The following is a 27,313-nucleotide window of genomic DNA, read 5'->3' as shown; positions in this document are numbered from 1 at the left end:
AACTACATTTAGATCGATCAAACCAGTCAGCAGTAAATCTGACATGATGAAGAATTAAATAATGGCTTCATGATAAATGTAGACACTTCCTTACAGTCATATTGCTGTTGTGGCTGTGAGGGACAGATAGTAAACACACATGTAGGTAGGGCTCAACTGAAGACAGCTTGTGTCTGAAGATAATAGGGATGGACCCCTCTTCCCACGCAGCCCTGAGCTGTCACCAGTGCAGTTGTACAACTTGAAGGAGGAGGCACAGCCACTGGATTTAAAGGTAACGTAAAAATCGTAAATTGTGCTTTGTCATTTTTAGGTATAACCCAAAATATATACGTATAGAGAAAGAGAGGCATCCAGGCAGACTGACAGAGAAATGCATAAACTTACCCCACTTCTAAAGAAATAGGACAAATTTAGCCTATGGTCTTGAACGGCTCACTGGATGAATGCACTTGTTCTTGACATAAATATTTATTTCTGCTCCTTTCTTTTTTTTTCATCCCCGGCCTGTGCTATAGCCACAGCCTCCTGGATATGTAACTCTACTACGACTGTGCTTACTCAGCCTGCACTGAGGTGCCCATTACTCCACTGTGCTATACATGAATCATAGTTGTATTCAGATATTTTTGGCATTCACTGCCTGAATCGCAGTTCCACGTGGGGATGATGTAGCAGTGTTGTCTCTGGCTTTAGCCTATATCTGCCACTCCATGTGTAAGTCATAGCTGCAATCACTGGGCAATTGAATGAGCGACTGTTTTGAATTTTGGAGGCGCGTAGTAGCAGCATGTTCTTATTTTAGAGCATGTTTACTGAATAATAGGTATAATTGATATTTTGGAAGTAAGCAACATCTCATACTTTGCATAGAGTAGTGCTGATCTTGCTTGAATGGAGAGACGCTTTTGACTTAATTTAGGCTGACAACGGTGAATTGAGGTGCCAGCACAATAATCCTAGTGGAAAACACAAAAGCTGCAGTTTTCATGTGAAGTTAAGGATTCGCCCTCAAATACTGTACACCATAGATACATTGCTACATTTTGGAAGATTTTACCCCAATTTTCAGAAAAGTATTGCATTCTAATGTGACACTCTGTGGTATTTCCTGCCTTACAGTGAAGCAGGACTTCACGGAGCCATGGAAGAAGAGGAACAGCCAACAGGAGGGCCACACTTTGTTGGCAAAAAAGATGAACTGATCAAAGCGAAGCGCTCTTTCAGAACAATAGAGGGTCGCGATATACTGATCATCCACCAGCAAGGAGCCTTCTACGCTTTAGACAGCTACTGTTATCGTGAGTACAGTTCTTCCAGTTAAAGGAACTTATAAAAGTTGCACTATAAATCTAATAGCTGCATTGTTTGCCTTTAGATCTTATCCAGCCATAAAAAGGGTCCATGATTTCCGTGAATAACAATTAAGATGAGACGTTTGCCTGTAGGCTGCCTTAGTTTGTTATGCATGCAACATTTTAATGCTTGTCCCATCAAAAGTGTGTCCAGTCAGCAAAAGGTTAGTGTGATGAAATGCTTATCCTGCAATAAACTGATCCTCGTTCCTCCCGCCAGATGCCGGGGGAGCGCTACAGAATGGAGACATTGAGGTGAGATTTATCTTTGACTCAACAGAGTAGAAGTTGTGATTGTGATGAAATGAATAAACCAAAACAGAATTTAAAATAAGGCACAGGACTGTGTGTTTTTGGATTTTACCCGATTTGGTAAAAGATGCATAACATTAATATCACAGTGAAGTGCTAAAGGGCTTAAATGACCGACACTCCACCCACGTGAGGCTGTTTACCTGATTTTGTTTTGTGTGTGTGTGTGTGTGTGTGTGTGTGTATTTGTGTAGGAACTTAATGGCAAGCTGTGCATAATTTGTCCGAAGCACAAGTACAAGATCTCTTTGACCGAAGGGGAGGGTTTGTACAAAGCCACCGACCCCAGGGAAAACCCGCCTGTGGCCAGATGGTTCTCCAAGGGTGTGAAGCAGCGGACCCACATGGTCACGGAGACCGACGGGGAAGTCCACGTCACGCTGTCCCAGAACCCCGGCTGGGTCGAATCAGACTTCTATCAAGGAGAAAAGGGCAAAGAGGAGAGAGCCAAGGCGGAGGAAGCAGACAAGGCCAAATCCTGACATTTGTGTCTTTCTGCCTCGTCCCATCTCCTCTTAGCGACTGTATGACCGTGTTCATTGCATTCTCAGTAAACATGTTTCAAGCAATCAGGTGGACAGGAAATATCTTAAAGTGGTTTTCAAAGAGTGGTTGGTGTTTTTAAAATGTTAAGAGCATAGCTTACTGTTCACAGGTAGATTTGAGACCCGTTGCCATGTTTCTGTTTGTTGATATGTGTGTTTGCTCTAGAAAATAAACCTTTCTAGATCTGAGGTTCATTGTTTCATTTTGTCCTGTCAAACTGGGCAGTGTGTCCAGACGCATTCCAATAAAATCAGAGATAATAAGGACAATACTGATCCAGAGGATTCTATAAAAAGTGACTAACTGTTAATATAAAACCTGAAAAGGTAACAACACAATTGTTGCTGGTCTCGGTAATGTCCATTTTATTCTATCAGGCTGGAAAAAGTTCTGTATTTGGAAATTATGTTGTCACGTATTCCTTTCCTATTCAGGTGTTTCGTTCCAATCTTTCCCATTGGAACCACTGAAGACAACACTTTACCGAGGACCGAATGCCTGAGGCTAGTCGAGTTGTGTAAGACAGCTTGAAACAGGTACTCTAGCTGTCCAGTCCGGCTCCTAATGGGTCCCCGAGGGCGCAGATAGCACTGTTTCAAAAACTCACATTTCGGGGGATCCGTGCTGTGCATATTTTACATGTCTCCCTGCTCTAACACTCCTGACTTGAACAAATAGGTCATCCTCAGTCTTTTGTTGATCCTCATGATGTGCCAGTCATTGGAATTAGCTGTCTGGGGCCAGAAAGACAGTGAGAAGATGCTGTACATTCGTCACAATGCAGGGCCAGGTGAATAACTGGGTTGTATAACTAGTTTTGCTGAAGACATTTTTGTTTTTACGTAGCATATTTAAAAGAGCTGATGCAAAAAAATAATAATGGTGAGAAAATGAAAAAATAACCATGGGAACATAAAGAAACATTTAATATCACATACTTTATGATATGGTAGTTCACAATAGACTTCATTCAAACACATCTGTCCAAAGCAATATTTTTCTATAATTTCCGTGGCTGCTAGTGTGTATTTCGTTCTTTTTTAAAGCTCTCTTGTACTTTACACGTGTAACAATTGTATTACATCATATTTTTTTTACCACTTGATGTAAAAAGTCAAGACAGGCTGTCATATTGAGCTATTTTTCTGTTTCAGTACCCACAACAGAGACTTCTGGCCCCACTATTGCAGATACCATGGGTTGAGAGCACAAAGGCTACAGGGTACAATGTGCCTCTGTGCATGAATGATGCTGGTCTCTGGAGCTGGCATGCAGTGAACTCTCAGCTCGGAAGGCTTTGGCTTACGTGACGCTTCAAATACAATCACGAAAGGCACAGGGTTACATGGGATGAGGGGGCTCTTTAGTGCTCCTCATTAAACATTAAAATATGATGATATAATCAAATTGGGAATCTTTATACAAGGCAGCGTCTATCATCAGCAGGTGGCCATTTGCGAGAGGTTAATTGGAGGGCTGTTTGTCAAAATAAAGGGCAGACTGTAGGGGAAAGTACTAAGTAGGCTTGATGCATCTACCAAACAGACGGTAACAGCGTGTAAGCAGCATGGATTTACAATGTTGCAATGAAGTCAAACTCAAAGCCTGCTTTTATGGGGTTGCATTATTCATTGGGCTTGTGAATGACACCACAGGCCGTGCTGATTAAACCCGTAAGACTGCCTTCCCTCCAATAACTCTGCAGGCCCTTGAGTCTGTCCAGGAGGGACCGCCGGATCTCATTATTACCTTTTATTTACTCCTCCCACAACACCCCCAAAGCAACTTTAAGCAATTTATAGTTTCTTGCTGTGTCAGCAATCGCTCATTATAGCTGTCATTATTGTTATCTCTATCATTAACAATGCACAAATGCTCCTACATCAAAAACTAAAGTACACACAAGGTGCCTGCCATTGTGCAGATGAGCTGCTACTCCGTCGATCTACTTCTCTCAGTTGCTGCACGTCTTCAGCGCACCCCTGTGTCACTCAGAGGAGCACGCTATTTCATCTAGTCACGCGCCAATCTGATATGACAAGACAGCTTTACAATTGACACATAAATATAAACATTGATTATAAATCAAACTCCCAAATGGTTCAGTGACAGTGTTTATTGCAATTTCAACTTTGCTCATAAGAGACACTGATTTGCTTCACGTTCGAAAAAATAGACACACTAGTAAGTGCAAACCTCGAGTTATCACACCAGAAAATCTATCGTCAAAATAAAAAAGCAGCAGATTAGGAGCAGAGTATCAGAGCAAGTTCAAAGCGTGACAGGTGCATCCGGTTTTATTTAAACATTCGACATTTAAGCTCTGCTTGTCTCTTTGCTATTACTGTATTTGGTGTCAACATGCCGAGAACTTGAAAGCTGAAAGCCTTCAGATCATGCTTAAAAAAAGCCTCACAGACGGGGAAGACATTCAAACAGACCTACATGGTTTAAAATATATGATTGCACTGTGAGAAAATGTACCAATAACTATTGTAGTTTTCAGAAATCCGGTGCAAGAACTTAATATATGATGCAAAGAAGTGGGAGAGCTAAAATTCATCACAGTGTCTTACACAAAAAGAAAGAGATCTCCTATCTTGGATCTTCAGGTACAGTGTACCGAGAACAGTACCCTATAACTAAGATTCAATCATGATATTATCATTATCATGATTCATGTTATCATTCAAATAAATGGATACTTGGACAGAAAGATGGATGACTCATATCCACGAAAAAAAAAGAAAAACCCCACCCTAAGTGGTTCAGTCCTCAGCTATTTAACTCTCGACCAGCAATAGAATTGACCATGAACATAGTGATAGATGTGAACGGTCAGTACTTTAATAGCACTGGGTTTCAGATCGGTATGTGTGTTGAGGTCACATGTTTGTTTTGAAGAACACCGATTGAATCATGTTTTGTGTGCCTACTGCATCCTCCCGTCGCATGTTTTAACTTCCTTTCTATCACGCGTCTTCAACATGTGGTTTATAGGTCACTGCAATGATTGTGCTTACCTGTGTCTGATTAACTTATCTCTCCCTTGTGTTGGTGTGGTCAGTGCTGAGGGTTGTCGGTTTAGTTTTTAACCACTTCTTCTGCATGTTCTTCTGTCTACCTCATTAGTTATTTTGCGCCAATGAACTTTTCCAGCCTTTGTGGTAATTCCTTCACATTTTTAACTGACCTTGTGTAATAAATGCGACTCTTTAAGATTCAAGGAGACATTTCAGCAGCTGGAAACTCAAAACATTACCAGCAGGGTAAGTCCCATTTAGAAACGTCCGCATGACAACAACAGATAGCCAGCTACTTTGTTCCACAATCATCAGTTGAATGACAATTAGTGTTCTCATTACCCGGGGCAATGCATGGATCAAAAAATGCTTGCAATTTCTAAAATTATACAACAATTACGGAATATAACAAATGACCCAAACTTGTGCTTCATTATGGAAGTCTGCAGAAACACTGGGAAGCCTGTTTTCCACAGTCATGGGCTGATATTGGCAAAAGAAGCCATTTTTGCAACATTATGCATGAAAGGTCTCACAAGAAAAACAGTCGATTTCACAGCTGCATCACTGATCTCTTAGTTTCAGTCTCAGTATTACATTATGTTTGCTCCTGTTACTGAATCTATTGAAAACAGCAGTTATATTAACAGAAACATTTGAATGAATGACTTCCTTTTTGTTTTTACACTTTGCAAAGTCATCATGTTGGTCAGTTTGGATCCTCTGGCAGGCTGGAATATGTTGAAGTGTCCTTGAGCAAAACACTGAACTCCAAATTGCTCACCTCCGTGTGTGTGTGTGTGTGTGTGTGTGTGTGTGTGTGTGTGTGTGTGTGTGTGTGTGTGTGTGTGTGTGTGTGTGTGTGTGTGTGTGTGTGTGAATGGGTGAATGCGATGTAGCATTGAAACAACAACAACAACAACATGTTGCATGTTTCTGATACAAACGGTGTTTGTGTCGGTCATAGTGAAGGTGAAGAGCTTTGAAAAAGCCAACAAGGTGTAAATCTGAGTGAACAGAACGACGCTGTCACGCTGGATGGCGCGTCAACCGCGGCAGTGGTGCTGAGTCAGTCACAGTTCAACCTCTCTCTCTCTCTCTCTCTCTCTCTCTCTCTCCCTCTCCCCCTCTCTCTCTCTCCCTCTCCAGATATTTTGTTGCCTCTGAGACTTTGTTTAACCCGCAGACGTCATTCAACGCGGTGTGGACGCCGTGCTGCGCCTCTCTGCCCTCTCCTTTGTCCGTCATCATGTTTCCGACGGACTAACAACTTGTCTGTGTGTCCGGTCCACGGGCGCCGCTGCGCCTCTCCACCGCTTGCTGCCGTTGAGATCCGCCCGGTCCGGGCTGTCCCGGTGCGCGTCTCCAGCCTGCGGTCGGTTCGGGACGGGATCGAGCTCCGGTTTTTTTTTTTCATTTTTTTTTTTTTTTTTTTTTTTTTTCATGAATGAATAACGAGAGCCGAGAGGCGGTGGGGGAATCATAGCATGCCAGCGAAAGTCCCCTGCAGCCGCGCTCCCGGGGGGCCAGCCGCCGATGAGAGGGATTAACGACGGAGCGGAGCCGCGGCTCATTGCGGAAAAGCGAGCCTCGCTGCTGCAGACTGGCGTGGAGACGCAGCGTGGAGAGACGGGCTCCACCGCGGCGCACAGCAGCGGAATAAAAACCGCCGTGACCACAATGTAAGTTCCTCTCAAGCAGCAACTCATTTGGGAGACGTGAGAGAAGAAAGGAAGAAAGAAAGAAAGAAAGAAAGAAAGAAAAAAACCAGGGGGCTGCATGCTTCATTTGTTTCTCTGTCCATACATCACTGCTTTGGTAAACATAAAATCAGCACCGAGGAGATTTGTCAAAGTGCTTGATTTATTGCACCATTATGCCCACTCAGGTATTTAATTTTTTTTTATTTTTTTTAAAAAAGGCCTTGGCGAGCTCCTTCTCAAGTCATTTTCAGTGACATAACGGTGATGCACTGTCTCCGTGAGAGACATGACTAATAAGGACCGGCGTAAAGAGAGGTGTCTCCAAAAAGCCTGAACATCAGCCATCCCTGCGACGCCTCCCTCCACTTTCTACCCACAGTTGTGTGCCCTGTCTTCGCAGGTCCATCCACATAGTGGCTCTGGGTAGTGAGTGTCCCGGAGGAGTGGGGACCGGGGAGGAGATACTGGGCCAGGGGCAGCTGCAGGGGGGCTTGCTGTGGAGTTACCTGGGTCATGGAGCACTGGTGGGACCCTGCGACCTGGAGAGCAGCCTGCACAACCCGGCCTTCATGGAGTACACCTCACGGGTGTTTGGGGATGTCACTGTAGTGGTCCGGGATTGTCCCAGCTGGGTAAGAGACAAGCTCGTGTGGGAGCAATGCAAAGACATATCTCAATTTGTTTCTGTGGCGTTTTAACCCAACATTGCTATTTGCACCTCAGCTTGTCAGACTCCATTTACGGAAGCAGTGACCGTTTCAGATGGCAAAACATGTTCTGAAAAAGTGGTGGAATATTGCTTGAGCGCGGCCATTGTCAGAAGGTGTGCGTCGCCTCACTCATTTACTATTTACCTCTCAATGTGCCTCTCGGAAAACATACAACATTTCAAATTCCAAGGACGCCTGCCTTAAAGCACTGATTGCAGGCTTTTTTTTTTTTTTTTTTTTTTTTAACGTCTCTATTCTTAGGAGGAACGCTGTTTGAGCATGCACTGCACGACCCAAAATCTGATGAAAGAACTTTTGTTCCTAATAGCATATGAAATTGAAATGAAAGCTCTGTTTTGACTTTGTATAGATGCAGTATGGGTCCTATTAGCAGCCTGTCGCAGCCTGACATCGGTGTTTGCTTGGAAAAAAATCTGTCAGTCTAATTCTGCATCACATTGTCCTTTTTTTATTCAGATTGCTCAAAGCTTTCTTTAGTGTGTGTGTCACCCCCCCCCCCCCCCCCCCCCCCACACACACACACACCTAATGAGTAGAATCAGATTGGTTTAGAGTAGCTAGTCTCAACAGGGTCCTTAGGGGTAAAGTCCCAGTAGCAAGCCACACCGAGGTATTCATACTTAAAAGGGAAAGGTTTGAGGTTATGCGAGGTGAGACTTGTGGCGGGTTACAGGTTGGATATGCAGACCGTTTAGAATAAAGCATTCCTCAAGCGTCTGTCCTTGTCTGACTTCCCCGTGTGAAACAAAATTGTCACCTTTTTTCTTGCCTCTCTAGGACCTGTTGGACAGCGATTGGTCCAGCGTACGGAAAGTTCTTGAGCAGGCGGACATCCTGGTCATTAAATATTCAGTCACAGACAAGCTGGCCTTCCAGCAGGTCAGGAATGGCTACGCCCCGAGACTCCGCCCACTCCTGAGGCACTGGGGTGTCCCTGTCATCCTTGTTGCTGTTGGTGCACGTCTGAATGGTGAGAACGCTTTGGATCTGTCTCTTTTTAACAAGTAGGAGGAAGTTCTTCTCAATTACTGGATCCTCTAACAAGATGCCAATGTCCTGTGTGAACAGTTGGAGATATCCATAGTGCCAAGTCTTCATAAGTCCGCCACCGTGCAGGATACTTTAGTGTTTGCTGGTCCGATTGTTGTTGCCTCGCTGCTTAATTGGGGTTGTGGGAGTATGTGAAGCTGTGCTTCTCGTGTTGGGTAAGTGAGATCGCTGTCAGAGTCTTGTGTCCCTTGGTGTGTCCTCTTCAGCAACGAGGAGGACGCTCACGATAAATTCTCCCCTTGGCTGCCTTCAGGCTGTCGGCTCACATGCCTCTCAGCAGAAAACACAAAAGCAAAAACTCCAGGTAGCTAGTTTTTGCCCAGCAGAAGCCCTGCAAGTAGGCGAGGGTTCATTTTCATGGCACAGTCGTGAGTGACATGTCACTTCACCGGGGTTAAGGCATTCGGGTGGAGCTTTGCTGGAGATTATTTCACTCATTATGCATTAACATACCTTCATGTGCGTCAGTGCCTCAGCGAGGTGCATGTGCTCACAAGCACACTGACCCCCTGTGAAATCCACATTCTATAAACAAGCCCATCAAATGCTCCAGGTTGTATTTTTAGATTTCCTGCTCAACATACTTTGGGATCCTGTCAGAGCACTGCTGCAGACTGATCAGAGTGGAAGCCAAGTCTTTGCTGGAAAGAGAGAGAGGAGAGGAGAGGAGAGGAGAGGAGAGGAGAGGAGAGGAGAGGAGTGGGTCGCTCTGGACCAGAGCTTTTGTTTGTGTTTTTGTTTGTGGCTGCTGTGAGTATTTTCATGCCATCCCCTCATGACTGCAGAGAATGACGGCTGAGCTCTGAGCGCTTCCTGCTGCTCGACTCTCGACCACCTCAGGCACAGCTGTGGCAGGGAGCGCTACCATACGTGCATTAACGCAGCCATTAAACCAGCAATAAGCGAAGGAGCGCAGACAGATATAACAAGGGCACGCACGCACACGCGAACACACAAACATACCACGGATATGCCAAGTCACTGCCTGTCAGACGCACACACACACACACACACACACACACACACACACACACGCACACAGACAGACACATCCTCAGCCTGGCTGCGTGCGTCTCTGTGTCATGCCTGTAGGTTATTAGCAGTATGATTTATCCGATGCCTCAGCACTTGGCTGCTCGTCCTGCCCATTCTGTCGTTCTCTCTCTCTCTCTCTCTCTCTCTCTCTCTCTCTCTCTCTCTCTCTCTCTCTCTCTCTCTCCCTTTGTGCAGCCTTTCTGTAGTTCTTTTTGCTCCTTCAAGATAATCCCTCTAATTTTCTGTCTGATTCTGTCTCTGTGGTCCTCATGCACACACACCACTGCGCGGCTGGTCTCGGCACACGTGCCTCTGCAGATTTTACACATTACTGTGGTCTCACTTCTATGCAGTACAGTAATCCCACCTAAAGGTTTGGCCAAGAGGCGAAACGGGCAATCTTAAAGTAAATTCAAATTTTATTTTATTTATTGTGCTTAAATTTCCAAACCAGCAAAACAAGATAATTTCACAAGCTGAAAAAAATAAAATAAATTAATGGCTTGTGTTCTTAAAGCTCCTTTTGCCTGTTTACACAGTGGCCCTGAGTAGGAGTAGGAGCAATGAGAAGACAGGGCGAGTCTGCATAATACAACCACATGTGGCTGTGCCATCTGGATTGTACGCAGGGTTTTCTGGAATATATGTTCTATTTTTGGATAGCTTGCACAATGTTGTATTACCGGGGTCTGTGCTTCACATAGGGGAACTTTAACTTGGTGTTTTTAGCTTGGTGCATAACGTTTTTACAAATTTTGGGGCGAATGATTGTGAAGGATTTTTATATTAACGACGCTGCATTCTAGTATGCAATTATCGAGGCATTTATGGATATGTTGCCTCCTCGAGGAGTGTCGTACAGTGTGGTTTGAACAGCAAGGAGAACTTCGAGGCCACAACTCTTATGATGGATGGGTGTGACTGATCACATTCTTAGAAAAGGTTTCTTTAAACATCCTCTCACATTGCGGTTGTACCCTCAAAAGTAAGAGGATTATATTCTCAGCGTTTGATGGTCGTTTTTACCCTTGTGGTTGAAAGGTCCATATTTGTTTAGTTAGTGTTATTTAATTTCATTACAGTTTTCAGAGCTACAAACTCACCAAAATCACAAAATGCTGAATATACCTGAAAATAATGAGAATACAATGAAACGATTGAATATAAAAAAGTCAAATTGATATTTGAAGTCTTTTCCCCACATAAAAGCACCTTTTACTGCTTAATAACAAATGTATACCAATCTGGCCTTAAAGAAGTTCAAGTTATTTCTATTTCTTTGCGTTTTCTTCAGTATTACTTACACAAGTTTTAAACTTTGAACCCAGTGAAGCTGGGTGAATGCACAGCCGCATGAACGGCTTCCACTGGTAAAACACAATGAAAGTAAAGCAGTCGTTTTACATGTTCCATGGACATCTGATTCACAATTTCTGCTTGGTCCGTTGCAGGCCGGTCAGGGACAGCGAAGCAGCCGCATGTGTCCCTGTAAAGTGCCGAGGTTTGGCGTACAGTAGACAGAAATGCGGCTGCACCCTCCTGTCTGACAGAGAATTTTCACCACAAGCCCTCATTTGATTTGAAATGTCCCAATTCATTTGAGAGAGCTCTGCCGTGCATTGTGCAGTTTGTGAGATATTTTTGTCCCACTGCTCTCGTTAAATGTGTATTGATCCATGCTGAGTATGAAAATGAGCGCTGAGCTTTTTGTGCTCGAAGGCTGCCCGGATACATTCTTGCAGTGACCGAAGGGTTTTGACAAGTATTGATCACACTTGAGCTCTTTTCATATTTACTGTGAGCAGCGGCTCCTTCAGTCAGACACAGCTCTAGTATTGCTAACATCAGCTGTCCAATTATTCCCGGGGCTCATGCTTCCTAAAAAACACAGTGTAATACCGATAGGTCACAATCTTCCCCTCATACCCCCGTTTGTTCATTATTTACACGGTTCTGTTGCGTGTTTGGTGTGCGACGCTTCATCCTGGAGCTGAATTCTCCTCTGTGTTTAGATGAAGGGCCTCCGTGCACGTGTCCGTTGTGTGCGTCGGACTGGAGCAGCTGTGTGCCTCACAGTGAAGGTCTGCAGCTGTCCCGGGACCTGGGGGCCACCTACCTGGAGCTGCCCTCGCTCAACCACGTCTTTGTGGGCCGCTACTTTGGCAGCGTGGTGAGTGTTAAGGCGATATGGGAACCAGCTGATCTAGTTTTGAATAAGCTTAGGAGCTTAAACTGTCATCGACGCTGACTGTGTTCCCTTTTACTTTTCTTTTTTCTGTTTCACCCTGCTCTTGCGAGATTTCACTCTCGCCATATTTGCAGTAGTAGATTAACTCAGTGTTTCTCGAGAGATACCATGCTTAGTAGAGGAAACAGTGACAGGTTGGTCTTTCCAGGGATTCATCTCGAAAGCAAAGAATCGATGATGTAACCGCCACTATTTTTGCTGCCCGTGTCTGAACTAACGTGTGCATTTCTCTTTTATTCAGCTGGAGTACTTCATGATTCAGTGTCTGAAACACAAAGCCAAAGAAAGGCCAGAGAAGAGGCGCGGGAATAAAGTGAATGAGCTCCGTCCCCCTCACTTAGAACAACCAGGTCAGACCAATACTACAGCATGTAATGGAAAGACACTTCTTTTACTGGAGCACCTTGCTTTTTATGTCTTTGCTCCTCTTGTTCTGCTTATTTTTAATGGACTATTGTTTTTTTTTTTACATAGCTATTTCATTTACACCTAATTAGGTAATTAAAGTTTAGATATATTAACCCATCTAATGGCAAATTTTCAGCGCACTGAGTAGATTGTTTCTACTCAAGCCTACATAGCCATAAAAAGAGCTGAGCGCAAAGGTTTAATCTGGATCAATATCTTCTGTTCCAACCTGGAAACAAGAAAAGAGACAAAGAGCTCGGTAGACTACTTTTATACCACGACGTTTGGATCAATTTTAGACTGAACTCTGTTCCGCTAAACATGCAGTAACGGCTGAGTTTAGCAGCTCGAGCTGCAGCAGCTCTGTTGTGGGATTGGAGAGGATTAATCCTCAACCATCGAGGACATTCTGGAGAAGACTTCAGGTGTTTGACATACATTTGCGTCCATGCATGGAGAGCATTCAAAAAGACTTACCATGCTTTTTTTGGGGGGTATTTAGTTCACAATATCACAAAGAAAAGAGTTGTACGCTATTGTTGTGATTCTTCCCCTTTCAGATGTTGAAACCAGAAAATATCATTTTTTTTACCGCTCAAAAACACAAACAGTAAAAAAAAATGTTTTTGTTCATTTTTGATTAATGTTTAAAGATGTGACTCACTTTTTTTGTAACCTCTGGCAAAATATTAATTAACCTTCAAAATGAGGGAGGAAAAGTGTATTTTTATATCACGATTCAGCCACAAGCCGCTTAAAATTACTTTACAAAGGCATAGATGTACAATGAATTTAACACAATAAAAAATTGCCATTAAAACAATGACAATGAAAGCAAGCTCATGAATGGATAAGGAGAGCTCACAATTAGTTAAAAAGCCTCTCACGTGGAGGGGTTCTACTTTCCGGCAGTATCATCCAGACTCTCGCAGATTTAATACAGACTTTTAACAGCCTCTGAGCCAATCAGATTCAGTGAAAAGACTAATTATGAGGAGATGAATGGCCATGCTAATGAAGAGAGGATGAAACCCACCGAATCACAAACAGTTTGACTAGGAGAGCCACTCGCACACTGCAAGTTGATGACTTGTAGCAGAGCTTCAACGAAAACAGAGATTGTGGAGCTGCTCTTGACGGCTGCTCTTCGGTTGCTTTTCCTTCGTCTTAATGTTCTCCTCTCTCAGACTGGGCGTCTCTCTCTCTCTCCTAATTTGATAAAAGATAGTGTGATTAAAGTGTCTGCCTTTCTTAATGGCCTGATGTTGCCACAACCTAAAAGCTTTCCGTGTGTTGAAATTGAAATGGCATTAAAATGCAAAAAGAACAGCCTGAAACCCGGACTCCCACTCTATAAATAGATCTAGCGGCACAAGTTTCATTTAAAAATAGGAGTCCATAATGGTATTCTGCGAATTTCATATCACTCCACTCTCGTGCTTTGCCACATGAACGCTTACGTCTTTATAGCGTAAACTACCTGAAAATATTCAATACAGTCGCGTAGACTATTGATCTGAGCACTTTGCTGCTGTGTGTGTTTCAGTCTGATGGCTGACAGATTTATGTCCGGCCAAAAATGGCAATGGGTGCCTGTGAATTTATTGGTACTTGTCCAACACTACTTTACTCTACTTATAGAGTAACTTGCATTAAATATGACATGCACTGATTCAGGAACAGCATAGATGTCCCGGCCAAATCAGAGCAGCCATAAAAAAAAAAAAAAAGGGAGATGAAGTCCACAGAGGTGCTGTGAGTGTGTGAAGCATGAATAGGAATGTAATTGGACGATGATTTGTGGACCCCACCACCAACTACACACCCCATTAATCCGACTTTGTGAATCCATGAATCACAAAGAGGAAGCAGCTCTCATTATTCCGGGAAATATCTAAGATTGTTGTGTCAGAGACGAATACGAGCTCTGTGCTCCTTGAGCTTGACCAGAACGCAGTGCAGCGTGTCTGAGCGTGCATCTTTTCAAGGCTGTCATGAGAGCAAAGACAAACATATCTGGAAGCATTTTTTTTTTCTCTTTAACTTAGGCAACAGGGCAGCTTGACATTGGCCACTTTTAGCTTCCTCTTCCTTGGATGAAAACTCCAACTGCACAAAATCGGTCAAAATCATTTCCTGCGCCGAGCAGCGCGCACTACATTTTTCTTTGACTTGTCAAATCTGAATACCCATTAAAGGGGGGTAATCACTGCCATGAGTCAACTAGGTAGATAGAGAAATAATGGGCACATCAAAAGTCTGTATTATACCTCTTCCAAAAGGCTTTGAACGTAACAAATGCGGCGGATTGCCTTTATATTTCGTGGCTTGGGGTCAAGCGTAATTACGGTAGTAATTGTTAATTATCTTAACTCATTCTATCTTCCTCTTTCTTTTCTGGTAATCCACTTTGCTGCCGCTCCCATTCAGCTCGTCTTCCCCCGATCCGAGTGGAGGAGTCCAGCTTCTCCCAGGACATGCAGTGGCTGTTGGAGCGGGGCGTGCAGTTCGCCGATGTGGCCTTCTATGCCGGGGATTCTGGAAAAGAGCTGGGGTGGGCCCATGCCGCTGTGCTTTGTGCCGTCAGCCCGTATTTCAGACAGCTGCTCCTGGGGCCCAAGACCAGGTAGGAGGGATAATAACTTATTCATAGGATAAAGCTTAATAAGCTTCTTCACCACCTGAGCCTGCAGCCGGCAGCAGCGGCTCTCTGATTTTTCTGCAAACTCTTTTTTTTTGGCGTAACTCTGAAGCTTTGTGCTCGCCTCTGGGTTTGGACAGGGAGCGTCCGCAGTCACGATGCGTGTGCAGGGACCGAGACGGCGCCCCTCATTCGCTGCTCTCTACCTGGGACGGCGGCATCATTGATGACATGCCAAGATCAGAGGGACACCTGACAGGACGTCTCACACGTCTGGTAGTGAAGGACCCCCTCCTGTGCATGTGCCTTTGGGAGACGCTCATGTTTATTTACAGAGGTAAAAACCGCCAGACACAATTCTCAGGAGCATTCATGTCACCACTGTAGCTCCACACTGCTCATACGGAGAGAACAAACAGGAATTTCTACTTCTGACAGGGAAAATATGTCTCAGGAATTTGAGTTAATGTTTCCACAATATCACAGAGGGCATTGGATGTACAAAGAAAACTGTGAATTCTCACATTAAAAGATGTTGGCAGCTCTGTGAGGCATTGCTCTGAGCTGACTAAAAGCTTCAGTGATGATGTGCCGTCGCTGCTGTTTTGCAGGTGCAATGTTTACAATGCTCCCCCTCTTATTTGAGTGTTGGCTCATGATTGGCATTGCTGTTGCTGAAGGATGACTGGGATGTTGGGAGTTTTTGTAGAAAAGCAGAAATATTTATCCATTGCAGATCCTCAGAGTCTAATTGCAGTTACTCCATTCTGAAGTGGTTTTCAAGATCTTTTGTAATTAAAGACAAAAAAAAAAGTAGGGACATTTACATCGTGTTGTGCTACAAATGTGCCAATGTAAAGTCTGTGTTTGACTGAATGTCGTAAAGCACACGTCAAATGTTGAAACGCAGACATTTCAGTGCAGTTAAACAGAAATTAAAAGCTCATTTTAAATCTCGTAATGTTTTTAAATGTTGTGACTTCAGGATACTTTCACATCAACGTTCTCTCAGCATCTCTCGTTGAAAAGAATGGTCTTGCATGTGTATCATACCATACCTCAGTCTGTCTTAAATGAACCCAGCTCAGAGAAGACAACAGTATATTTGCAGCTTGTTTGTACATGCATGACTGACTTCTGATTGACATTTTGGGATGCAGTGATTGATTACCTGGGTTGACAGACAACTGCTGTGTTTTCAACCTCATATTGTTGCCTTGTGCTGCCTGAAGGCCCAGACATCAACACCATCCAGTGTTATCTTTTTGACCCACGACATCATTTGCAGAGATTACTCCAGTTTCAACAAATCTTGAACAATATTTTATCTCATTTGCATTGGAATATACACGATCTTAAGAGACCTTTTTCTTCAATGAGTACTGTATTTGATTAACCTTCCTCGAGGTGTCTTTTAGCACTGAAATACTGTACTGTGTGTGCATCCACTTGAGAATGCCTTAATTTGAAAAGAAAAGACAGTGGTGGAGTTTTACTGTAATGATTGGCTCTTTTAAATAAATTTCAGACAAGTGCCCCACCAAGGTTTTGTTTTTTTACAATAAATTAAACATTTTTGATAATGTGCCTGTAATTTCAACTCAACTATTTACGTTGTTATGAGACTAAATCCTCCAAAAACATGAGCCACTTATGCTACGCTGCAAAATCTACGAGTAAGAACTTCTGTCCTGAAGCCTTCAGTGAATCAGAAGTGAATGCAGCTGAATTATTTCTGAATTAAGAGCCTGGACCAGCCTGAACTACAACAGCAAGGCTGTAGCACAGAAGAACAACATTCTGTCCCCAACGATTAAAGCCCTGTGATTTCGCCAGGATAAAGTTGCCCAAACGGACGTTCTGGCAGCGGGATCAGATGCACAGAAAGTGCCAAACACAAAGTGGAAATCAGAAAAGACAAAGGCATCTCCCAAACTGGTTGTTATCGACTCGGCTTGGTCTTCTCACCACACAATTTCTGGAAGAAGAGTTGCATTTAAAAAATAAAACCTGTTATTTCCTGCTACTTGTGCCAGCTCTAAAATATATACATTTATTTATTTATTTATTAAAAAGAGACAAAAATAGGAGTAGTTTGGTTATATACTTCAGCCTCAAAGCTTCATGTTTTAGTTATATAGACACCTCTAGGCCTGCAGTTTAAATACAGCTGACAGAGCTGGACCAGCTTTCACTGTACAGAAACTCCATTTTTAAAATTGCCAGGTCCTCTTTTTCTTATAACTTAGATGTGATGATTAATGACCCCTGGCAGTTGGAAGCAGTTTGCCTGCTATTGGGTCTTGTTCAGTAATCCATTACACCGAGGAACAGGAATCAGTCAAATGGAAAGCACTTCATAATAAGCAACCGTAGTATTTTAATCTTGGATCTGACCATTCATTTTGTAATTGTTTGATTTCTCAATGTTTTTTTCTAAAGCCTACATTTGCACTTGGCTGCCTGCAGTCACTCGTACCTTCTGTGTCTCCTCCCAGCTCAGCTCTACAAAAGAAATTATGAAAATCAGCTTGGGGTGATGGGTATATTGAAGAAAGCCTTTGAAGAAACCGACATTCATTTTCGATGGCTAATAGGAGCTGGAGATAGAGTGTCGCACACCAACCTGTTACACTGTCATATTCAGTCTCACGTCTACATGTTGAATAGTCCCCCATAATGAATTGTATCACACATCGGCTTCACCTAACAAGCATACAAGCTTAAAACATGAAAATGACGCCTGCATCCAAAATGTTCTTCAGACGCTCACGAAGCCTTGTCAAACAGGCATGAGATTTTCTTTAATGTGCTAATGAAGAATCGTCTCGGTCTGCAGCTCAAAGAATCTGCAGTGCCGAGCCTGCTGCACCGTTAGATCACGGCGCCGATGCATGCAGGAAGTCCCGTCACATGCACGTGCATTAATCCTTTTGGCAAAAGAAGCCGCGCTGGCATCTGATTCACGGAGGTCTTTTAACATGTAGGTGAAAGGCAATGAGCATGTAAACACTGGAGGCACACACACAACACATGCACAAAGCTGGTGAAGGTTGAGCGGAGAAGGGGAGATTATCGGGTTAGACTGATTCTCTGTGAGTGACTGCGTGAATAAGGATAAGAGAGCCAGCAGTGGAGAGATGAGAAGCGTGTGTTTTCACGCACGCTCGTCGAAGTCCTTGCCCGTTTCTCTTCTCGAGTGAGCAACGGGAAGAGATGAAACAGCACAAAGTTGAAAACTGTGGTGACAAATGAAGGTGGCGGGATGAGAGGGTGAGACAGGAGGCGGGGAGCCGGAGGGCCACAGAGCAAGGGGCTGCTTCTTCTGCAATCCTGTCATAACGTGTGACAGTAACGGGGTGGGAGAGAGCATATTGTTAATATATGTGAGTGTGTGCTGTACGGAGTGTAGCGCAAAGGTGAATCTTGAGTTCAATACAAATGTCATGTTTTCATGAGTACTGCAGGGATAAAATGTGAAGTCTCGTGTGAAAAACGACAAATGTTAACCTTCAACATGGTGGATCTGATTGTATGTTTAAAGCAGCTAACTTCCTATCCGGTGTGCGAGTATATATATATATATATATATATATAGTATATCTGTATGTTCTTTGAATTGGCTAATCAGTCGTGAGTGGGCATCTTCTTTGTTCAGAACAACATTCAGAACGCAGTGAGCTAATGTTTAATAATCTTATAGGAAAATCCATAAGAAGCTGCACGCTGTACGAGTGGAAGCACAACTAACACTTCCTGCTTGAGATTCATTTAATTCACTTCATCGTTGCGGTCCTTTTTTACTGGCATGGCAGAGCAGATTTCCACATTGTGATTTTTCTGTGTGAGCACACGCGGCGTCATACTCGTGCCTTAACTACACGCTCTGGGTTTTTGTCACTTGAGTGTGTGTGTGGACAGTCACAGAGGCCACCACTTTCCTCGTGTGACATTAACACTGTGAGACTGTGTCTCCTTGTGTAGTGTGCTGCTGAATTATTGAATTTGTCACTTGGTTGTTATTTGTGTGTGTGTGTGTGCGTGCATCATCATCAGTATAATACAAACTCAGTGTGTTTGTGGTCTTATGTCTTATTTTGGACTACACAGAAGTTGTGACGGCAGCTTGTCTAACTTTGGATAAATATAAAATGTTGAAACTTGCTGTCCTTGAACTGAACTGGGTTATGGCTGCAAGATGTTGTGGCGGTCAGCTCCATGGTCCCACAACATGAAGACTCGGGTTCAGTTTATTTCGGTGTAAATGGCATTTGTAGGGGTTATTTTAGTCAATCCATGATACCACTACATGTAAGTGTGTGATGATCTGTCTTTCTGTTCGCACTCTGTTCACTCTGGGGTCAGCTGGGACAGGCTGTAAACCCCTGTGACCCGAGTCAGAAAAAAAGAAATACAGGTTTGCGAGATGGATGGGTGAACTGGTTTCTCCTGCTCGCTTGGACTTACTTTGTTTGTGCACCTTAGGAGAGGTCAGGCGAGGCAAGCCAACCTCTTAATAAAACAGAATGAAAAGAAAATGCAAGGCGGTGCAGTTTAAGAGTATCGTCTGTTTCACTAAAATAAGCTGCAAGCATAAAGATGTTAAACCTCTTCAACCAAAACAGCTCAGCTGTCGGAGCCGACCCGCAAGTGTCTGCGAGCTTCTTTAGAAAACAAGCCGAAAGCAGCTTCTGCGTGTTTGGTGTTGAGGTCGGCAGCAGAAAGCAGGTTCGATCTTGATGACCGGATGGATGGTCCATAACAGCAGAGTAACAGGAATGTTTACTGGGCCTAAAACATTCAGAGACTCGAGTAGAAACACCTGAACTGATTTGAATTCAAGCATTAGCTGCAACTGTACGATAGATTTTTTTTTTCTTCCTATTAAAGACAGTAGCAGATTTACAGAAGTCCAATCTACACAATTCAAAACACTCAGCTTTTTTTTTTTTTTTTCCTATTTCGTTTCACACGCTGGTGAGCGGAGTTACATTTGATGCAGAAACTTTTTATTGATAGACGTAGCAGAGGTTTAAGCGCTTTTGCAGCTCTTGCTTCCTCTATGTATCCTGTCCCATTTGATGCATTCCTCCTCCAGCAGCTGGTGTGTTTCGGTATGTTTTTCGGTGTCTGGCTGCGTCATATCTCAGCACAACAGCTCCCGAGCTGAAGCTAATCTCTCGCCCTGAGTTGGAGGTGTCTGCTCCGCGCAGCGTTATTACCCGAGCGCCGTGCGTTGAGGTAATCCCTCTATCAGCTCAAATGCCGTCGTTATAAACTAATGATGAGCTAAATCCTGCCCAGTCCAGCTCCCCTCGCTCATTGATGGTCTGTTTGTGTCCCCGTAAGAGAGAGAGAGAGTACGCTGCCTGAATCAAGCTGCTGTGCGGGGTTTATATGCCAGAGCTGAAGTGCAGATGTTTAATCCAGATGTTTTCTCGGTTACGTTTATGCAGTATTTTGTGCCGGTTTGTATTTAGGTTTATCTTTCTCTATATTTAGTGATAGTAACTGATTCTTTTTTGTGACTTTGCCATGCTCAGAACACACTGACCGGTCAATATCTATCTAAAATGTACATAGTTTTGCCTGTTTGAAGTATTTCTCAGATCTAGAATGCAAAACCTATATAATTCGATGTGGTGCCATTTAATCTTTTTGTGGATGTTTATTGCTGCCAGATGTTGGTTTATCCATCTATCTTTATGCCAGGCTACACTAATGAGGCGCATGGGGGGGGCTATAGCTAATCCCAGCTGGCTCTGGGTGAAACCAGGGACACCATGCACATGTGGATAGTCCATCACGGGGCGATCTGGATCTATAACACCTAAAGAGTGCAGGAACATCCGGATGATCATCTGTGTTGTTGGATGGGATTGTGACAGCAGGGTCAGCCCATTCTTTGTAATGAATGTCCTCCTCCTTGTTTTGATGCTTGGTTTTTTTTTTTCCAGTTGTTGTGTTACCCTATATTTAATGTGTCCTGTGCAATCTAATTTAATTTGAATGCACTTTTGTCTCTTGCTGTCAGCAGCTCCCATCTTCTTTTCTTCTCGCTGTTTGCTCCAGGGGCATGTGTTGTACCTGTGAGGAGGGCGCTGTCTGTCGTACAAAGCATTTCTTTTCATTTCAGGTCACACTAAATATGACTGATGACAATAACACAGCAGTATTAGGTTATATATACAGCAATTGTCTAGTATTGAAGCTGATAACTGGTTTATATTATCCATGGCTGATGTATTGATATCAGCTTGGCGTCTAGTTGTGAGAATGATGATAGACTGATGCTGTGTGTGAACTCACTCAGTGAATTGCAATTAACTCAACACAGCGATTTTCTGCTGGAATATTGTGGATTGTGTGTGTTGTCTGCGTTGACTGCTTTTAATCCTTAATCTGCTGCCGGTCACATAATGCCCAATAAGCATGAACTGGCTTAATACCTTTGAAATTGGGATGAAATCTCACTGTTGTGTTTGATAAAGTGCTTGTCTGTTTTTAGGTGAGGGTGTGTGTTTTGTAATCTTGCTGTCTGCAGATGGATCCACCTGCACCTGTGTCTATTGTGTCCTTGTCAATGCATTGTGTGTCTGTTTGCACCATACTTACCATGTCAGTTTGTCTGTTCTGTGTTTTATGGCTAGCGTCTGTCCTTTTTTTCTGATTTTATTTTTTTAAAGTTTTTGTTCTTCCTCTTAGTTTGTTTGTTTTGGACTTTTCCCATCTCACGTATATCGGAACTTCCTGGTAGACTGTAACATAGTGTTAATAACTAACGGAGACGGATACGAGGGGTTAGTGATGAAGGATGTCCCATCAATGGTTGACCGAGAGTTGCAATATGTTTGACCCGTGTGTCCAAGTTTCTGAAAAGCAGACCTAACACTTTTGTGTCTTTTTAAAATCTTTATCGCTGATATTGACTATCCGAGTTGGTCAGTACAACCTGAACAATCAAAGTGATTATGATCACATTCATCTGCAGTCTGTATTTAGTTTATATCAACATGTTAAACTAGGTGATGGTGAGCATGTTCGTTCTTACCACCGCTGTGTTCAGTTCACTTCTGTTGGAGTGTTAGATTCTTGTTTTAACACAGAGAAGAGGCATCATATTTCTGCTTCTGTAAGTAAAATGCTTCTATATTTCTCATATTATCCAATGCCAAACAATGGTACATTGTCTAATTGTCCATTAATAAATGTAAATAAAGCTGTAATTTCAATGTATTAATACACTGTCATCCTGTAATAATCAAGACAGTACTTTAATTTTTAAGGAAAATACTGTCTTGATTATTACAGGATGACAGTGTATTAATACATTGAAATTACAGCTTTATTCAAGACAGTACTTTCATTTTTAAGGGGCTGGTGGTCATCTGCATGTACAGACAAATAATATAAATGTTGGTCGACGATAATTCAACTCAATCAATTCAATTTAATTTGATTCAACATAAGTTCAAAACTAATTTATTCTTCAAGCTTGAAAAGAACGGGTAATAACCTGGCCGGACTTTATCTAAAACACTATGAATCCACACAGGAAGTCTTAGCATTCAGTTATGACTGATATGAACTTATTCACACTTAAATTCAGGACTTTCTGCAGCTTCATTGTTCAGGAAACCACAAAGAAGCAGATCTTTGTGTTTCAGAGTGAAAATTAAAAAGTTATCCACTAGGTACACTAACAAATTACGAATATTTTGTTCCTTGCCACCTCTGCAAAGCATAAAGGGTGTAATTAATACAACATTTTTTTTAGAATTTCATTTTTAGTGATGTTTTCTTGATGTTAATCGGCTGCATATTAGCCCCAGCTCATTCTTTTTTGACAGAAATGACTGATTACTACACTTTTTTTTTGTTGAATGTTTGATGCTGAATATCTGTGGTAGACTGAAACAGATCACACAATGGTAATACCAGTTATGATTTGTGTCACATCAAATCATAACTCTTCTACTTGTTTGACATTATCACGATTTGTCAAGACGTGAAAGTATCCCACCCGTTAACCACTGTACGTTACGTAAACCGAGCAATATTTAGAACAAACCAACTTGGACCAAAACAGGATCCAAGTGTTCTATGTGTGTATGTGGGTGGTTTTGAGCACAATGCCTGCTTGAGGAGTTTGCCTGTGTGTGTAAACTGTTGTGAATCCATAGTATCAGAGTGTTTGGGGATGTTTTTTTTAGGAGCGTGGGAGTGGGATCACCTCCAGGAGGCCCTGGAAGAGAAGCTGAAGAATTCGCTGGCCGTGGCTCAGCTTATGGAGCGCATACGAACTCTCATCGGCAGAGACAAGGTGAGGTGTACAAATTGTCATGTATGCGCCTTTGTTAGCTCTGACAAATCTGAGACACGTAATTATGTTTGCAAATGAAATGTGCATCTCTGAAGCCCTCCCTAAACAAAAGAGGCTAAACACGGACAGTCTCCAAACTGCTGTTTGAATGCATAAACACATGTTTTTGTATTTGGAGACTAAGAGTGCCTTAATTAGCCAGGCCTAGTTTAGGAACAGTGCCTTAATAATGTGTCTATAATTAGCATATTTACATAATTACTCTCTGTAATCACTTCACAGATACTGTGACAATTAGCACGGAATAAATAAGGGAGCCTCTCCAAGGAGCAAGAACACAACCCCAGCCATGAGCATCAACATGCTGTTGAAAACGACAGTGTGACATATGTAATGCACTGCGTCTGTTGGGAGAACGTGAGGTGGCTCCATATAATAGGCAGCAGACTGTAACATTTAGAGAAGGATCGCTAGATGTGACGTGGCCGTGTCTGACAAGCTCTTGGCACCATGTATGGTCCACCAGCCCGTCTGGACAGAACGAGGTCTCGTACCTGCGGCTGTGTTGAGAGGAGCCGACACGTTGAGATGGCAGGCTCACTGTAACGCGATGAGACACCCTAATGTCCTGTCACGATTTGATTCCGTCCTCTGCAAACACCTCCGGGTTGTGTGACTCTTGTGTGAGAGCGGCTGAAATGGCCTCTCTCCATACGTTCTCCCACAGGCTTTTCCATCGACTTACAAGATCAAAAGAGGCTCAACTTGTGGGCCGTTTCCCACTGAAGGGTGTTGTGTTTTTGTTGAGCGCTCTCCCTGCAGCTGCGCGGCCTGAGAATATGGACTTCTTTGTGCTTCAGTTGACTGAGAAAGGTCAGGTGATGGTAATGAGAGGATGTGACGACGCTCATTTGGGGGCTTTAGAAAACCCTGTGTGCACACCGACAGCCTTTCTCAGTCTGCAGCTGCAGCTCATGCAGCACCGAACACCCGAAGACGCGTAGATTGCATCGTGCTTTCTTTAAAGAGCCTAAAATGAGCACGAATGAGTTGATAATAGACTGTTTGGACGGCCGTCTGGTTTCCCCTCTGTTCTCAGTGGTTTGCCAGGTCTGTCTTCTCCTTTTTGCACTTCAAGTTTGTTTGGGTAACATTAAGCAAGACTGGCAGAGAGCTGTTTTGTATTCGACGAGGGGAGTGGGGAAGACGCACTGAATGGCAATTGTGTTCGTAACCGTTACCTGACAGGCAGCAGAGGAATGTTAACTGTTGGTGTGTGTCGGCTTTCTCCCCGCTGTGTGTGTGTGTGTGTGTGTGTGTGTGTGCGCGCGCGCACAGGGCCCCAGGGACACGCCGAGTGCACGTGCAGCTCAGCTCTGCCCCCAGACTCTTGTCAACCTCTTCAATTCTCCTCTTTACTCTGATGTCATCTTCATGGTGCAAGGTGGGTTCCAGTCGATCCATTTGATCTACGCCCGTTTACTCTGCACGCAGCATCACACACCAGAGGAAGGTCACACTTTATTCGCTGTGATTGAGTTATGAGCTCGGTCCCCACCAAGGGCCAGTCAACCCTTTTCAAGGCAAAATAGAACGGAGCGGTCCAAACGGAGCCGAGCGCTCTCCTCCTTGATGGCCATGTTTCATCTTGACAGAAGCTCAACTATGACCTGAATTTAGCAATTCTCTATCATGGTGAGCAGTGTAGGTACAGTGCCCCAAGCGTCTTCAAATCAATACTTATCTCATCTCTTGTCCGTGCACCTCCTGAGCTGTGAGTTTAAACTCCTGGAGGTCAAGAAAGGAAAATGTATATATTTGTTTAGTCTTCAAACCTGCCGATACGAACAGTTATTCATATTTAATAATGTTCCTTAATGGCACTTAGTGGTTATTGTCACGTAGTCAATTAATCAAACAAACTTTGTTCCTATAGCAGTTTTCACATAAGATGAGGAGGAAATACACAGTGGTTTACACTGAATAACACAACTGAGCCGCACAGTCAAACACCCACACCAACAGAAGCACAAAAGCTCAAAATGCACACATAGACACACGCAGGAAAACACTATCACAACCCTATGTGTGTCTGGGGAATGCTGGAATAGTACATGAAAATATCAGAACAAAATAGTGGATCAAATCTCTGGAGTACAAGGATAGAAGCTCAGGGCTCAAAATAACAGAGACGTTGTCACTGAAGATCAAGAGACTGCACAATACATCAAAAGAAATGAATGCAGGCTAAAAGAAAAAAAAACCAAAACCCATTAACTTAATCTACAAAAAACATTACAATAAATCAATGCATCCATCATCTATACCGCTTTAATTAAAAGTGAAGTATTGAATAAATAAACAAATCAAGAGTTTATAAAACGTAAAACTTAAAAGATTAAATACATTATTAACTACATCAATAATCGATACATCAAGACTTTTGCCCAAATTGCACACGTCTTTACATTTTTCTAGTCTAAAAGGAAGAATTTCATTAATTACTAGGCTGAAAAAGACAGATTGAATTACGCTTGAACACTGCAAATTTTGTGATAACGCCAAAAAGCACATTAGTGATATTAGAAATGTCTAATTGGGGAAAGTTAAATGTGATTTAATGTTGTTCTTTCTTCTCATTGAGGTTTTTTTGATGCCGGGACTACATTATAGATTACAACAAGTTCAGGGTTGTTTTTTTTGTTCCTGCCTCTGATTTAGGGAGCGTGTTGCCGGCCCACCGAGCTGTGCTGGTGGCCCGTTGTGACGTCATGGCGGCCATGTTCAGCGGGAAGTACGCCGAGGCCCGGAGTCGAGTGGTGCCCATCCACGGAGTCTCCTCGGACACCTTCCTGTCCTTCCTGGAGTACCTCTACACTGACTCCTGTTGTCCTGGTGAGTTCACTGCATGCGGTGGAGCGCTCAGCCACACCTCATTAGAAACACCAGAATGTGACACTATAGAACAACATTCATCCTCCTGAGGTTTGTAGTTTGATTTCACTTCAGGTCATCAGAGGTTTTCATGACAATCATCTCTAAGCGTAATAGTTTATTTCGGTAACTTATTATAACCACAGAATGTATATTTATATAAATGTAACCCCCCCCCCATGAATTCTAGAAGAAACAGAACATTTTCACCCTCGTAAAAATAATTAAAATCCAAAACCATCAAAGGTCCTCTGTCTGTGAGAGGAGCTGTGCTCAGCTTTTTGTTTCAGTGAGCCCAGTTTGATGTGGCAAAGCTCACGTTCAGTATTTGTCTTTCTCTCAGAGAACGCCGTGTTTCAAGAGCTACGTTTGTACAGAGAGGGGATTTTTAAAAACACATCTTGATAGGGCTGAACGTGGAAAATTCAATTCAAAAGTTGTAAAACCAGATGTACTTTTAATAAGTCAGTGCTACTTTTCCAAACTTTTCTTTTTTTAAATTTAAATCTGTTACCTATTAGACATGGTTTGTATCAAACATTTAGTAAAAACAAAGTGCAGCAGAGTTTTCATGTAAAAATGAACGTGTGTAGATCCAGAATGTCTTGGAAATGTTTCTAGGGATGGAACCGTGCGGTGAGTGTATGCTCATTGTTTCAGTCTGCACCAGCGGTGCTTAAGGATGTGACCCCCCCTCGCACAATTTACGACATTTGATTTGATCTGCTCAGTCGTACCTGGTACTGTTGTGGTTTTGCACTCAAGTTATTCTGAATAATATCCTTCAGTCTTCATACCACTTACAGTATATTCAGCCGTTCAAGAATGTGTGATTTAATGATTGAGTTAATAGTTTTACCTTGCATTTGTTTTTGGCGTTAAAAGGAATCCCCTGACCCTGCCCCCCCCCCAGAAAACACACACACACACAGTTAAACAAACAGGCTTATATAACTTTAAATACACATCTGTTTCAAGGATGTAGGAACACAGTTGGGTGATTT

The 27,313-nt window shown here is 43.0% G+C and overlaps 2 protein-coding genes across 2 annotated transcripts in view; both read left to right on the top strand.

The window, feature by feature from the left end:
• Nucleotides 1–158: 158 nt before the first annotated feature.
• On the top strand, nucleotides 159–2,480 carry rfesd (Rieske (Fe-S) domain containing). The gene is made up of 4 exons (XM_080460870.1): nucleotides 159–274; nucleotides 1,123–1,301; nucleotides 1,576–1,610; nucleotides 1,862–2,480. Exons 2-4 carry the CDS (start codon nucleotides 1,145–1,147, stop codon nucleotides 2,147–2,149), a joined length of 480 nt encoding a protein of 159 aa, XP_080316996.1. The 5' UTR covers nucleotides 159–274; nucleotides 1,123–1,144; the 3' UTR covers nucleotides 2,150–2,480.
• A 4,292-nt stretch (nucleotides 2,481–6,772) lies between these two features.
• Nucleotides 6,773–27,313, top strand: part of rhobtb3 (Rho related BTB domain containing 3) — a gene marked incomplete at both ends in the record, with an annotated part of 25,537 nt that continues 4,996 nt past the window's right edge. The window contains 10 exons of the mRNA XM_080462330.1: nucleotides 6,773–6,918; nucleotides 7,340–7,571; nucleotides 8,448–8,640; nucleotides 11,768–11,925; nucleotides 12,245–12,353; nucleotides 14,842–15,037; nucleotides 15,193–15,389; nucleotides 23,266–23,375; nucleotides 24,714–24,819; nucleotides 26,097–26,270. Of these exons, the coding sequence (XP_080318456.1) occupies nucleotides 6,773–6,918; nucleotides 7,340–7,571; nucleotides 8,448–8,640; nucleotides 11,768–11,925; nucleotides 12,245–12,353; nucleotides 14,842–15,037; nucleotides 15,193–15,389; nucleotides 23,266–23,375; nucleotides 24,714–24,819; nucleotides 26,097–26,270 (1,621 nt within the window). The remainder of the gene's footprint in view (nucleotides 6,919–7,339; nucleotides 7,572–8,447; nucleotides 8,641–11,767; nucleotides 11,926–12,244; nucleotides 12,354–14,841; nucleotides 15,038–15,192; nucleotides 15,390–23,265; nucleotides 23,376–24,713; nucleotides 24,820–26,096; nucleotides 26,271–27,313) is intronic.

The sequence above is a fragment of the Lipophrys pholis genome (assembly GCF_963383615.2).
Source record: "Lipophrys pholis genome assembly, chromosome: 4".
NCBI lineage: Eukaryota > Metazoa > Chordata > Actinopteri > Blenniiformes > Blenniidae > Lipophrys > Lipophrys pholis.
Note: the sequence above shows the minus strand (reverse complement) of the source record. Positions and strands in the feature narration are given on the sequence as shown.

Excerpts from the sequence above, each read along its gene's own strand:
- rfesd (XM_080460870.1), top strand. The coding sequence starts at position 1,145 with ATGGAAGAAGAGGAACAGCCAACAGGAGGGCCACACTTTGTTGGCAAA. Across the intron at positions 1,302-1,575 it reads TTTAGACAGCTACTGTTATC|ATGCCGGGGGAGCGCTACAG; the intron begins GTGAGTACAGTT and ends TCCTCCCGCCAG. Across the intron at positions 1,611-1,861 it reads TACAGAATGGAGACATTGAG|GAACTTAATGGCAAGCTGTG; the intron begins GTGAGATTTATC and ends GTATTTGTGTAG.